Below are 12,507 nucleotides of genomic sequence, written 5' to 3'. Positions count from 1 at the left end.
GGTCAGTGTGCCTGGACTGGCCTTAATTGTAACTGAACAGATGAAATCTTCACCCTCTTTATCAAAACCTGTCACTGAAAGAATCCTTGGTACATTGAGCTCTGTTTAATTTACGAACTTGCTGGTAGTGTCTTTCGGTTAAAATAGCACTGAAAAGCTACGTTCCTTTCCTAAGTTAAATTGAGTCACAAGTTTCCCACAAGGACGCAAGTTTCAGAGTGAAATCTTGGGCTGAGAGCTTAAGAAATGAATGATTTCAGCTCTCAGTTCATCCCCTCCTGCCCTAAACGATTGTTACCTCAACAGTGTGGTTTGACTACCCCTGACAGACAGCTGGCAGAGTGGGCCTTCCCCGAGGCCTGCATCCCATTGTGCAGCTGTATGCTGGCCTTGCAGACAATAGGCCTGGCTCCCCAGAGGAGGGGAAGGAATTGTGCAGCTGAGGAAGAAGCTGGCAGAGGGAGGGAGGCGGCAGGCTTGACTGACGCTAGAGAGGGCTGGCTTTTTGAACCGCTCTTAGCAACAGCCCTGGTTTGACCCTCGTCAGCCCTGAGAAAATCAAATCAGTGTTCCGTTCTTCCAGGCGTGATGCAGCATCAGCAGCTGAACCTCAAAGCAGCCCTCCTCTCAGCCTGTTAATTACAGGCGCTTTCGGATCCCATGGTTCCTGCCTTTGCAAAGTGCCTCTGAGAAGGGGGACGAAAGGACCACCGCTCAGCCCCTTGCTGCTCCCGGCTTCAGGCTTGATTGTGAGTGGTCATACATCATCTCAACTCTCGGGTAGGCGGGACTGAGAGGGGTGGTCCCAGGCCCCTGGACCGGCCGGGGCCTAATTCTTTTATTCTAGAGTCACTGGCCCCTGGCTGCGCGTTTCTTTGCCGTTTGTAGGTGAAAGCCCATTGGCTTCCTCGGTTCCTTGACTTAAACCACGCCCGGCTTTCCGCCCGCCTGGCTGCTGCTGGGTCAGGCCCTCACCCATCCCCGTCCAGCTTGGAGGGAGCCCGAGGGCGTGGCGGTGCTATTGTGTGGATGCCGCGGGGTCCGCTCTTCTCTTGCAGAGATGGCTAACAGGGGCCCGAGCTACGGCTTAAGCCGAGAGGTGCAGGAGAAGATCGAGCAGAAGTATGACGCGGACCTGGAGAACAAGCTCGTGGACTGGATCATCCTGCAGTGCGCCGAGGACATCGAGCACCCGCTCCCCGGCAGGGCGCATTTTCAGCAGTGGTTAATGGACGGGACGGTAAGAACGGCAACGGCGTTGCTGCTGGGGCGGTGGGCAAGGAAACCTCCCGGGCCCTTCGTTTTGGCGCGAGGCTGCGTGAGATGCTGCTGTGGCCGCTGTCTCACGGAGGATGGGAACGCCGGTATCTGGTGCAGCATGTGGGCTCCCTGCACCATCCCCTAGCTAGTTAGAGGATTCTCCACCCATCCCATGCTTGGCAGCTTCCTTCTGAGGAGTTGGCAAATTCAGTGCCCTTTTGCTTTTCCTAATGAGACTAGAGAGAACTATTTCTTTATGATTTCCTCAGCCTTCTTGGCTCATCAGCGGGTGGGGTTATTTCTTCTCCCAGGGGAATGAGGTGGTTAGACAGTAAAACAAAGGAAGGGCTGGGGACCTAGCCACCCTCCCAGCCCTCCCGGGGCCCTGGGTGCTCACTGTCTGTCCCTTGAATGGATGAGTTCTCATGAAACTAAAGGGAGTCCTTATTTAATACTTGATTTTCTGATCAGATGCTTGTGTTTTGGGGGGCTGGGAGCTGCAGGCTCTGCTGATTCAAACAAGCCCACCATTTCCCGCAGGCTGTCATTTACTGTTACATAACTGCTACCCCCGGTCTATTTGGTTGCCCAGGGTGTGGCTTATAGGTAGCTGGATGAGGGTACCCAATCCAGTTCTTTTGCACATTATTAGCACATATGGGATGAGTGACAGAAGCCACAGACAGAAGAAATAATATTAGACTCTATCATTTGACATCACCCACCCCAGCCACGAGCTCACCTCTCCGTGCAAAGTCTGAAGTCATGTCTGGCTCCCGCTCCACATCATTCCCTATTTGTAAACATTCTGTTCCTCTCCCAGAAAAGGAAAGGAAGGCACAAGGATGGAAGGGGGTTTCCAGGCTGCAAGACTCGCTGTGGTCAGGTGCAGCCCTGGGAATGGGGTTGTCTGGGTTTTTAGGGTTCAGTATGGGAGCCTGGCCACACAGCTGAGCCCATGCCTTCCTGGGGCCTGTGGCTTGCCCGTGCCCAAACCTGGTGAGCTGTGCTCAGTAGGGGAAGGCTCACTTCGAATGAGTGACCTGCAAACACAAAGGGACGCATTGATTCTGTCTCCTCTCTCCCGTTTCAGGTTCTGTGTAAGCTGATCAACAGTTTATACCCACCAGGACAAGAGCCCATCCCAAAGATCTCAGAGTCAAAGATGGCTTTTAAGCAAATGGAGCAAATCTCCCAGTTTCTAAAAGCTGCGGAGTTGTACGGCGTCAGGACCACGGACATTTTTCAGACGGTGGATCTATGGGAAGGTAAACAGCCTACGACCTTTGAGGTTGTTCTCCCCTCCCCTCCCCTTTGTGACACCTCTGTGAAGCCTGCTCACCATGTTCTTCCCTGCACCGCAGGTGTGTATAGGACTGGGGTGGGCTGGGGGGAGTGTTGTCAGCTGTCAGCCCTCGGGCACAGTTAGCCACCCCCCCCAGATGTGCTCTATCACAAGGCGCACTTGCCTCTAAGAGAACACAGTCTAGGACACACAGCGACCTCAGGACACCGACATGTAAACAGAAGCTCAACCACGAGAAAGCTAAAATGGTTACAGGGATGCCTTGTCTTCCTCTTGCTCCTCCCACAACATACTCCCTCAGAGCACAGCCTAGCTACTGCAAGAAAAGGGAGGCAGGGGGCAGAGCTTCTGACTCACCAGCAGCAGGCCTTATAGACAAAGCCGGCTGGTGCTGTTTGTCTTTCCATCTGACAAATAAATAACATCTCAACCTTTTTTATTAACCCCTTATGGAGAAGCGTGGTAACTATACCTTCCAGATACGTATTCTGCTCAGATAGCCTGACAAATGATTTTTTTCTTTCAGATTTGTGAATTGGTTTGAGTATGAAATCTTATAAAGGTATAAAAAGAAAATGGCATTTCTGGACATATTTAACAGTCCACCATTATTGGGGGGAAATGATGTGGGTGGAGACATTCTCAGAGAATTTGGGACCTGTGGTCACAGTGCCTAGTGTCCCCTTTAGCCCAAATGTGCATGTCCATCCACACGATTGTGTTCTCCATTAGGCCTGCCTGAGACACTGGGAGATCAAGACCAGGCCAAGCATGGTTGCCAGATGACTGACTCTCACATGCCCATTGTCACTGTCTGTCATCAGTGGCCCAACCAATAGGATCCCCAGAGCAGTGACCCAAATGGCTCTTCTGACAGTGAGAATGGGTAACTTTGTCTGACGAAGAGACAATGGTATTTTAAGGGGTATTCAGATGATGGTTGAAACCGATTTCTGGCAGAGGACCATCCTATTAAACAACTTGTAAAGAAACAATTGCCTCCTTAATCTTCACACCCTTCCGTGTCATGTTAAGAGCTGGTGTGTCCTGTTTCCTTCATAGACAAGTGTTTCAAATCCCAAAAGCCAATGAGCTTGCCTTGTGTTGTACTAGTACCTCAAAACCCAGATATCCAAAACTTCAGGCCAGGCCATTGGACTCCATGGACTCTTGGCTCAAAATCACAATGAAATGTCACAGTCAAGACTTAGTCCCTGCTTCCTAGGTCAAAATTATGATGATTTTCCCCCAGAGAATAAGAGAGCTACTGCTTATTGCATTTTCCTATGCACTAGGCATTGAGAACCCTATGCAGCACAGTTCTGCTCTGACACACATGGGGTCATTAGGTGTCAGAATCAACTCGACGGCAACAGACAAAGGCATTGTACTTATATTGTGTAACATCAATCGATTCTCCTAACTGTCCTATGAGGTGTTATTAATTTCTCCTTTTCAAAGAGGATGAAACTGACGCTTGCCCATGGTTACTGGCGCACATCAAACAGCTAGTAGTTAGCAGAGCTGGAACTTAATCCAGACTGTCTGATGCCAAAGAATAGAGCCTTAACTAGTCTTCCTTGCTATTCTTTGACCAGGGTGGTAGTTTCCTTCACCTACACTGTAAGCATACTGTGACTAATAACAGTGACTAGCTGATTAGGACAAAGAGGATGAGGGGGAGGATGATTCAGGGCCGTATGGGGCAGAAGGATAGAGCCCCTGCACTGTGGGGTTGGTGTGAATGGAAGGGGAGCTGGTGAGACCCAGCAAGTACAGGAAGTGTGTAGAAAGAAGAGGGAGCTGGGAGGTGGGGATCCTGAAGGGGCTTTCCTGCCTTTACTTTACTGAAGATGCTTTTACTTACCCTTCTCTCTTTTTACAAAGACCACTTTACACCAAGGAGGTGCTTGCAGCAAGGGGTGGGGTGGGGTGTAGGGAGCGATGGTGTCTGTCAAACAGAGTAGGTGGAAGTCTACACCACCTGCCGCAGCCCTGTGTGCTAGTTCTCACATAAAGAAGAAGGAAACTAAGAAATGGGAGCGTGACTGTGTTAGCTTGAGATAGGGTAGTGGACAGGTGAACACCAGGCAGGATAATGCCCCCGAAAAAGGGAACAAGGCAGACACTGAGGGATCTCATCCCCAGGGAGGAAGAAAGATGGAGTTGTAAATGGAATAAGGAAAGAGACCCACTCCAAGGGTACTATGGCTGACAGGTAGAAGGAAGAACTATAGGTAGGTCATGTGATAGGTAGGGGTAATAGAGAGAGTTGGCAATAGGGAAGGGGATGCCTAGGAGTTTCCAATAACCCTGAGAAGCCCAGATAGAGATTGAAGATCAACCTTAAGTGGGTTGCTTCGAGCAGAGAGGTGGCGGGGAGGGCTGGCCTTGAGCAAGCCCAGCTGTGAGAACCACAGCACAGCAAAGTAGACTAAGTGAGCAAAGCCGGGCCTTTTCTGCAAGAGTGGGTGGTTGCCTATGAGTTTTAGAGAGATTAGCTGGAATCAAAGGGGTACTGCAGGGCAGGACTGGCATGTGTTTACGTGTCTGTGTGCGTGTGAGGGTATACATGTTCAGATACAGAGCTATTGGACAAACCATTTCTTAGCTTAACCCCACATTGTCTCTCCTATCCTGCACGCTGGCTGTGGGCTTGGTGCTGTCCTCACATTGCAGTTGACTCACGTTAATTCCTGATTCTATCCACTGTGGTTGTGGTGGCTGTGGCTGCCTCTTCTCCAGCCATCTTTCCTGGGTGCTTCCTCGCCTGCAGGCTTTTTATGCTCTACAGCTCTCAGTCTCTCTAGTCGACACCCTGTCCCTCATCTTCCTTGTTCTGCATTTTCCTCCCAAATGGAGCTCAGCTTGCCCACAGCTGCCCAGTTGCTTCTCATGCTTCTCTTACGATGCATACCTATAAACCTGCAGGAACCCAGTCTTGTCAAATGCCTTCTCATCTAAGCATCTTTTCTTCATATAGACAGGACCTCCAGATGGACTCACTAACCTGAAACCCCTTTTAGATGCAAACTGAACTGTTTAGGGTGGACTCTGAGGGAGTCAGAATAAAAGATGAAGAGCTTAAAAAGGAATCCAGGGCTGAATGGGGACCTTATAGACAATGCTACTGAAGTTTGCCCTGGGAGGTAGCTAGGATGACTAGTTCTTTTCACTGATGGGGAAGAAGTGGAGGCAGCTTAGAGAAATGGTGGGGGACTGAGGAAGTCTTCCTCCTGGATGAGAGAAGGTTACTTTCAGATCTGCCGTGGGTACCCTGAAAGGGAATAAAGCACACACTGGTGCATCATAGGGAAGTCTTCAGCATCTTCTCTATGGAGGAGGAAGGAGAAGGAAAAAAAAGGAAGGAGCAAGAAAGGGACGAGTGTGTGCGTGCGTGTGTGTGTGTGTGTGTTTGTGGGTGTGTGTGGGTGTGAGACAGAAAAAGAGAGAGTGAGAGGGTCAGTGCTCTGGTCAGCAAGACTGCAAAGAAAGCTTATCATGGAAGGTATTACAGTAAAGAGTGGAGTGCAGACTCTGGAGTCAGACATCTGACTGGTTCAAACATCTGCTCCACCACTTACCAATTAACCTCTCTAAGCCTCAATTTCCTCAACTATAAAATAGGGATAGTTGTAGTACCTATTTCATAGCGTTGATGTGAGAATTAAATGAGATAATGTATTAAAAATGCTTAGCATAGTGCCTGGCAATAGTAGAGTTTGATAAATGCTGGCAGTATAAAATTCTCACTATCATCGGCCTGTCCTTTCTAACAGTAATAGAAAATGAGGAAGGGAAGAACAAGGCAGGAAAGAGCTCTCATACTCTGTCTTAAAATGATGAACTTTATTAATGTAATGACCTCACATAGGAACTGATAAGGTTGCCTGGCTGACCTTTGTCCTTGCTGTCATCTGTGGTGTCTTCACCTCATCTGCCATTCTCCAATAAGGAGGGTCAGCTTTACTGGGCCCCATATAGAATTTTTCACTATAACTTTTGTTTTACCAATCACAGACCCAGAGTTTTCTGGTACAGCAGAAACAGCATGAGTTTTGGAGTCAGGCAGATGAGCTGAAACTTTCTTTAGCTACGTAAAGCTGTGTTTAAGTTTTGGTACTTAGCTTCTCTGAGCCTCACTTCCCTTCTCTGTAAACAGATCTAGTGCCTCCCTCGGATCTAAGACTCCATCACAGGATTATTAACTATGAGGATTAAATGTACAAAATGCTTAACACAATGCCTAACTAACAGACGCCTAATAAATGCTGGCTTCTTTCTCCCTGTTACAAGTTCTTCAGTAACTGATCTTTTGGTCTCTTTGCATAACCATATGGCAAGCATTAGACACTTAAAATTCTAGAATGTCAGAGCAGGCAAGACTCAGAGACCAATCAAATGGAACCACTCTTTCCAGTAATCCTAATGATGTAGAGCATGCACAAGGTGTTGTCATACCTCTCTGCCCCTCTCCTTGACAGCTGGGAGTTAAGGAGGTGAGGTTTGCATTCGAGGTGGAGTGCCTGGAAATTTCAAGTATATTCTCTAGGGAGGTGTCACTATAGGTGTCATTCCTCAACAGCAAGAACAGAAGAGACATTTCACCAGTTTGAGAGATATTTTGGGAGAGTGTAAGGTATAGGTAGTGACTTTAGACATCATAAATGCCTGCTGCTTGAAGCTTTCTTTTTTGTCAAAGTAGCCTTCACTGCTGGTGATTTTGTTTAGCGGGTTTCTCCTTCAGCAGTGGTTCTCAAACTCGAGTGCAGAATCACTGGCAGATCTTGTTAAAACAGATTGCTGGCCCCCACCCTCAGAGTTTCTGAGGTATTAGATCTGGGATGGGATCCTGGAATTTGCATTTCTAACCAATCCCCAGGTGGTACCGATTCTGCTGGTCTGGGAACCCCACTTTGAGAACCACTGCCCTGCAGACTTCCTCCTTCCTCAGGCCAAGAGGCAAATAACAAAAATTCATGAAACCCACAGAGCAAGCTCAGCCAACCCTCTGACATTTCTCTTTTGACAATAGAAATATTTTCTCTACCTTGAGTGGAGTGTTGAGGACTATGCCGAAGTTATTATTCAGGAAAATCAGGAGTGTTTTCTTCAACTACTGCTTGCCTTCTCCGTACGTCTCAGGAAGATGAAAAAAACTAGTATTCCAAGGGTTACAATGGTGAATCGAGACTGATGTAAAATACAAGTAGCACTGAAACAAACAATTTTGACTGAAAGATTGATTTTTAGTATTAAAGCAGAAATAGAAAGTAGAGAGTATTCAATCTGACTTTTCCTGCTCAGATGACTTCTCTTTTGCTTTTTTCCCCCTCTTTACCCTTCATGTTTATATTTGCTTTCCAAAGACATGCATAAGATATTCTGGAAGTAACAAAAAATGTAAGAGAACAAAATCCTTGTTAAAGTATCTTTATGAGGATAGCACTAACTTACTAGCATTAAGAATCCCGGAGGAGGGGGGATGCAGAACCCCTGACCCCTCTCCCAGAGATTATAACTTAGAAGTTTGGGGTGCAAGACTACACTTTGGGAAATATTGCTTTGGAACCCTCTATTGTCAAGTAAAAGTGTTAGTTGCTATCTGAAACTCTGAAAAGGTTTGCCACGTGAGGCTGGGAAAGCTACTACACCATCACCTCTTCTTAAAACTTTAAGTCTAACGTTGGCCTCCTCCCCTGATAGGGTGATCAGAGTCCAGGCAGCTAGTTAAAATTCTGAGCTGTGTCAGTGTAAATGTGGCTCTTCCTCTTTCACATGTCACTTCCATTATGGTCAGTGGTCTCCTTAGATCACCACCAGGACTCAGTCTTATCTGCTATCCCTACATTTAGAAAATTCCCAACACCTACTTGGTCTTTCTTTTAGGAACTGTTTCTTCTTTGTTGTCTTGAAAGAATGGCCATGAGCACTGATTTCCAAACTGCCTGGAAGAGCCCTAGGGATCCACCCAGTGATCCAGGGGTGACTTGCAGGGAGCAGAGAGATTCCGAGCCACCGGGGCTTTGGGCTAACGCCCAAGGCAGACCAGAGCCCTTCTAATTATTGCTTTTACGATTTGACTTTGTGAAAGACATCTCCGAGGGATGGAGTTATTGTTTAACAAATATTTAGTACTTACCATGTGCCAGACATTGTGATGTTTTAAAAATATTGAAAACCAAAGTATTGGAGAAGTGCTTGGCTGATCATCTGGCTGCATCAGAATCACCTCAAGAGATTGCCTCAGAGGCTGAATTTTTTAAGATTCTTGGGTAATTCTGATGATCAGTCTAGTTTGGGAGTTACCAGGTTAGACCCATGTTTCTCAAACTTGCGTGATGGTGTGAATCACCTGGGGAGCTTATTAAAAATAAAGACTCCAAGCACCCACCCCGGGCCTACCAAATCAGAGGAATGACCTAAAAATTCGTATTTTTAAAGAGATCCCCTTGCCCCACTCTCTTAAGTAATCTGAGAAGTTTGGGAAACCCCACTCTAAAGCAGACTGTGTTCAGCTATTTTTTCTGCTTGCACAGATTTGAAGGCGTCATAACTAGGCAGATGTTACACTTGGTTGTGATACAGTTTAGCTTCTGTTATTTTATGCCTGGCACACTGCACTATCTTCCAACTACACAGCTCCTTTAGGTATTTCAATTTTTGACCTGTGATTATCGGAGTCAGACTCCATAAATGGTCCCGACTCCTCCCAGGGGCCACCTTCCATCTATCAGCACTTGATCTGGACTTCTGAACTAACAAGAGAGGTAAGGCTGAAACAAGGAGGCCCGCTTCCCCTTTCATCAACCCAAGAATCTTGGAATTCTTCTCACAGAACCTTTATTTGTAAACAAACTAGGCATGCCAAGAAAGCAAGCTAGACATGAACTGGTTACAGAGTGCAGGTTTCTGGTCATAATGGTACTTAGAATCTTAACAATAACTAACTTGGCCAGCACACTTACGGGGCCTCTAGGCCCCAGCTGCTTTTTATTGTTTCAATCTGCTTGAGTTGAGACCTGGAGAAATTATTCCAGATAAAGTACTCAAATACAAAATTTATAGTCTTTTGGAATTGGGGCCCTTGATCCTATGGAGTCCAGGAAGCTGCAGCTTAGTCTTATCCCCAGCTGCATTTCATTGCGCTTGGCACCAAAGCAGCCACTGAGACCTCTTTGGTGTCCCCTGATCACTGGCTCCTGCTAAGGAGTACACCTCCTCATCTAGCCTGTAATGGGCTTCATGGAAGATGTGGGGTCATGGACTCTTTGTGGGCTTTAGAGTCAGACAGACCTGAACTAGAGCTGGGCTCTAATTTTCTTGGGTGACACTGGGCAAACTTCTTAACCTCCCTGAATTAGTTTTCCCACCCATGCACTGAGAGGAATAACATCAATCCTATGGGACTGAGATCATGCATAATTGATATCAAATTCTCTCGCTTTGGGACTTAAGAAAACTTTCCCAATTAGTTCCTGTCAAATGATGCCTCCTTCCCCAGCTTCTTCTGCCCTACTCTTGCAACCTTGCAATCACTTCCTTTTCTACTCTCCTGGAATGAGGGTTGGGGTGGTATTTATGGTTCTAGGTTCCTAGATATTTTACCTTTGCCCTCAACTTAGTTCCCTTGAACCTTTCTGTGTTCACGTAGTGAGCGCAAGAGCTAGCTGTTTGGGAAGGTGACTGGTTCTACAGTTTAACAAAGCTTGTTTCTTCACCTCTTGCTCCAGGGTGGTATCTGTGGCTGAGTGACTGGGTATCAAGCTCTTCATTTCCCCAGATCCTGGACATATTAGACCAGCTCTTTTCAACTGCCAGAATTAGACTTCCTGTGTACAACTTGTACAGAGTAGAGATGAATGATATACCCCGATATAACTAATAACAACAAGCCTTCCTAGGCTTAATTGTTTCTCTAGGTTCTCTTTAATGACTCATTACTTAAGAGTAAACCCTCTTTCTGTCTCTTCCCAGAGTGATGCTTCAGGATACTAATACAGTTCTATTAAAATATGCTGTTGTTTTGTTGTTAGGTGCTGTTAAGTAGGTTCTGACTCACAATGACCTTATGTGCACCAGAACGAAATACTGCCCCGTCCTATGCCATCCTCACAATCATTGTTATGTTTGAGCCCATTGTTGTAGCCACTGTGTCAATCCATCTTGTTGAAGGTCTTCCTCTTTTTCGTTGACCCTCTACTTTACCAAGCATGATGTCCTTCTCCAGGGACTAGTCCCTCCTGATAAAATGTCCAAAGTACTTGAGTCTTCTAAAGAAGTCTATCCTTGCTTCTAAAGAGCATCTGGCTGTACTTCTTCCAAGACAGATTTGTTCATTTTTCTGGCAGTCCACGTGTCTTAGTTATCTAGTGCTGCTATAACAGAAATACCACAAGTGGATGGCTTTAACAAAGAGAAATGTATTCTCTCACAGTCTAGGAGGAGAAGTCTCCATTCAGGGTGCCAGCTCCAGGGGAAGTCTTTTTCTCTCTGTTTGCTCTGGGGGAAGGACTTTGTCATCAATATTCCCCAGTCGAGGAGCTTCTCAGCACAGGGAGCCTGAGTCCAAAGGACGTGCTGTTCTCCTGGCTCTTGTTTCTTGGTGATATGAGGTCTGCCTGTCTCTCTGTTCACTTCTCTCTTTTATATCTCAAAAGAGAATGACTCAAGACACAACTTAATCTTGTAGATTGAGGCCTGCCTTATTAATATCATATTTACAACACATAGGAAAATCACATCAAATGACAAAATAGTGGACAATCACACAATACTGGGAATCATGGCCTCACCAAGTTGACACACATTTTTGGGGAACACAATTCAATCCATAACACCATTATTCTTCGCCAACACCATAATCCAAAAGCATCAATTCTTCTTCGGTCTTCCTTATTCATTGTCCAGCTTTCACATGCATATAAACTGATTGAAAATACTATGGCTTGGGTCAGGTGCACCTTAGTCCTCAAAGTGACATCTTTGCTTTTTTAACACTTCAGAGAGGCCTTTTGCTGCAGATTTTCTCAATGCAATAGGTCACTTGATTTCTCGACTGCTGCTTCCGTGGGTGTTGATTCTGGATCCAAGAAAAATGAAATCCTTGACAGTTTCAATCATTTCTTCATTTATCATGATGTTGCTTATTGATCCAGTTGTGAGGATTTTTTTTTCTTTATGTTGATGTGTAATCCATACCGAAGTCTGTAGTCTTTGATCTTCATCAGTAAGTGTGTCAAGTGCTCTTCACTTTCAGCAAGCAAGGTTGTGTCATCTGCATATCACAGGCTGTTAGTCTTCTTCCAGTTCTGATGCCGCATTCTTCTTCACATAGTCCAGTTTCTTAGATTACTTGTTCAACATATAGGTTGAATAAGTATGGTGAAAGGATGCAACCCTGATACACAGCTTTTTTTTTTTTTTAAATTGTACTTTAGGTGAAGGTTTACAGAACAAATAGTTTCTCATTAAACAGTTAGTACACATGTTGCCCTATGACAATGGTTAAAAACCCCACTACATGTCAACACGGTCCTTACTCAACCTTGGGTTCACTATCACCAGCTTTCCTGTCCTCTTCTGCCTTCTAGTCCTTGTAGCTGGACTGCTGTGCCTCATTAGTCCTGTTTTGTTTTATGGGGCTGACCAATCCCCGGCTGAATGGTGAACCTCGGAAGTGACTTCACCACTGAGCTGAAAGTGTGTCTGGTGGCCGTATTCTCAGGGTTTCTCCAGTCTCTTTCAGGCCAGTAAATCTGGTCTTTTGTGTGTGTGTGTGTGTGTGTGTATGTGTGTGTGTGTGTTAGAATTTTGTTCTACATCCTTCTCCAGCTCTGTGCAGAACCCTCTGTTGTGATCCTGGTCACAGCAGTCAGTGGTGGTAGCTGGGCACCATCTAGCTGTACTGGACTGTCTGGTGGAAGCCTTGGTAGCTGTGG

The 12,507-nt window shown here is 46.2% G+C and overlaps 1 protein-coding gene across 3 annotated transcripts in view; it reads left to right on the top strand.

The window, feature by feature from the left end:
- Nucleotides 1-371: 371 nt before the first annotated feature.
- TAGLN3 (transgelin 3) overlaps nucleotides 372-12,507 on the top strand; it is a 16,218-nt gene continuing 4,082 nt past the window's right edge. The window contains exons 1-3 of one of the 3 annotated variants that reach the window (XM_004373689.1): nucleotides 372-749; nucleotides 1,059-1,240; nucleotides 2,354-2,528. In XM_004373689.1, the coding sequence (XP_004373746.1) occupies nucleotides 1,061-1,240; nucleotides 2,354-2,528 (355 nt within the window). In that variant the 5' untranslated portion in view covers nucleotides 372-749; nucleotides 1,059-1,060. Of the gene's footprint in view, nucleotides 754-888; nucleotides 1,241-2,353; nucleotides 2,529-12,507 lie in introns of all 3 variants that reach the window. The other 2 variants (XM_004373690.1, XM_004373692.3) reach the window with 2 other exon arrangements.

Source organism: Trichechus manatus, unplaced genomic scaffold, assembly GCF_000243295.1.
Source record: "Trichechus manatus latirostris isolate Lorelei unplaced genomic scaffold, TriManLat1.0 scaffold00026, whole genome shotgun sequence".
Classification (NCBI taxonomy): Eukaryota; Metazoa; Chordata; class Mammalia; order Sirenia; family Trichechidae; genus Trichechus; species Trichechus manatus.
Note: the sequence above shows the minus strand (reverse complement) of the source record. Positions and strands in the feature narration are given on the sequence as shown.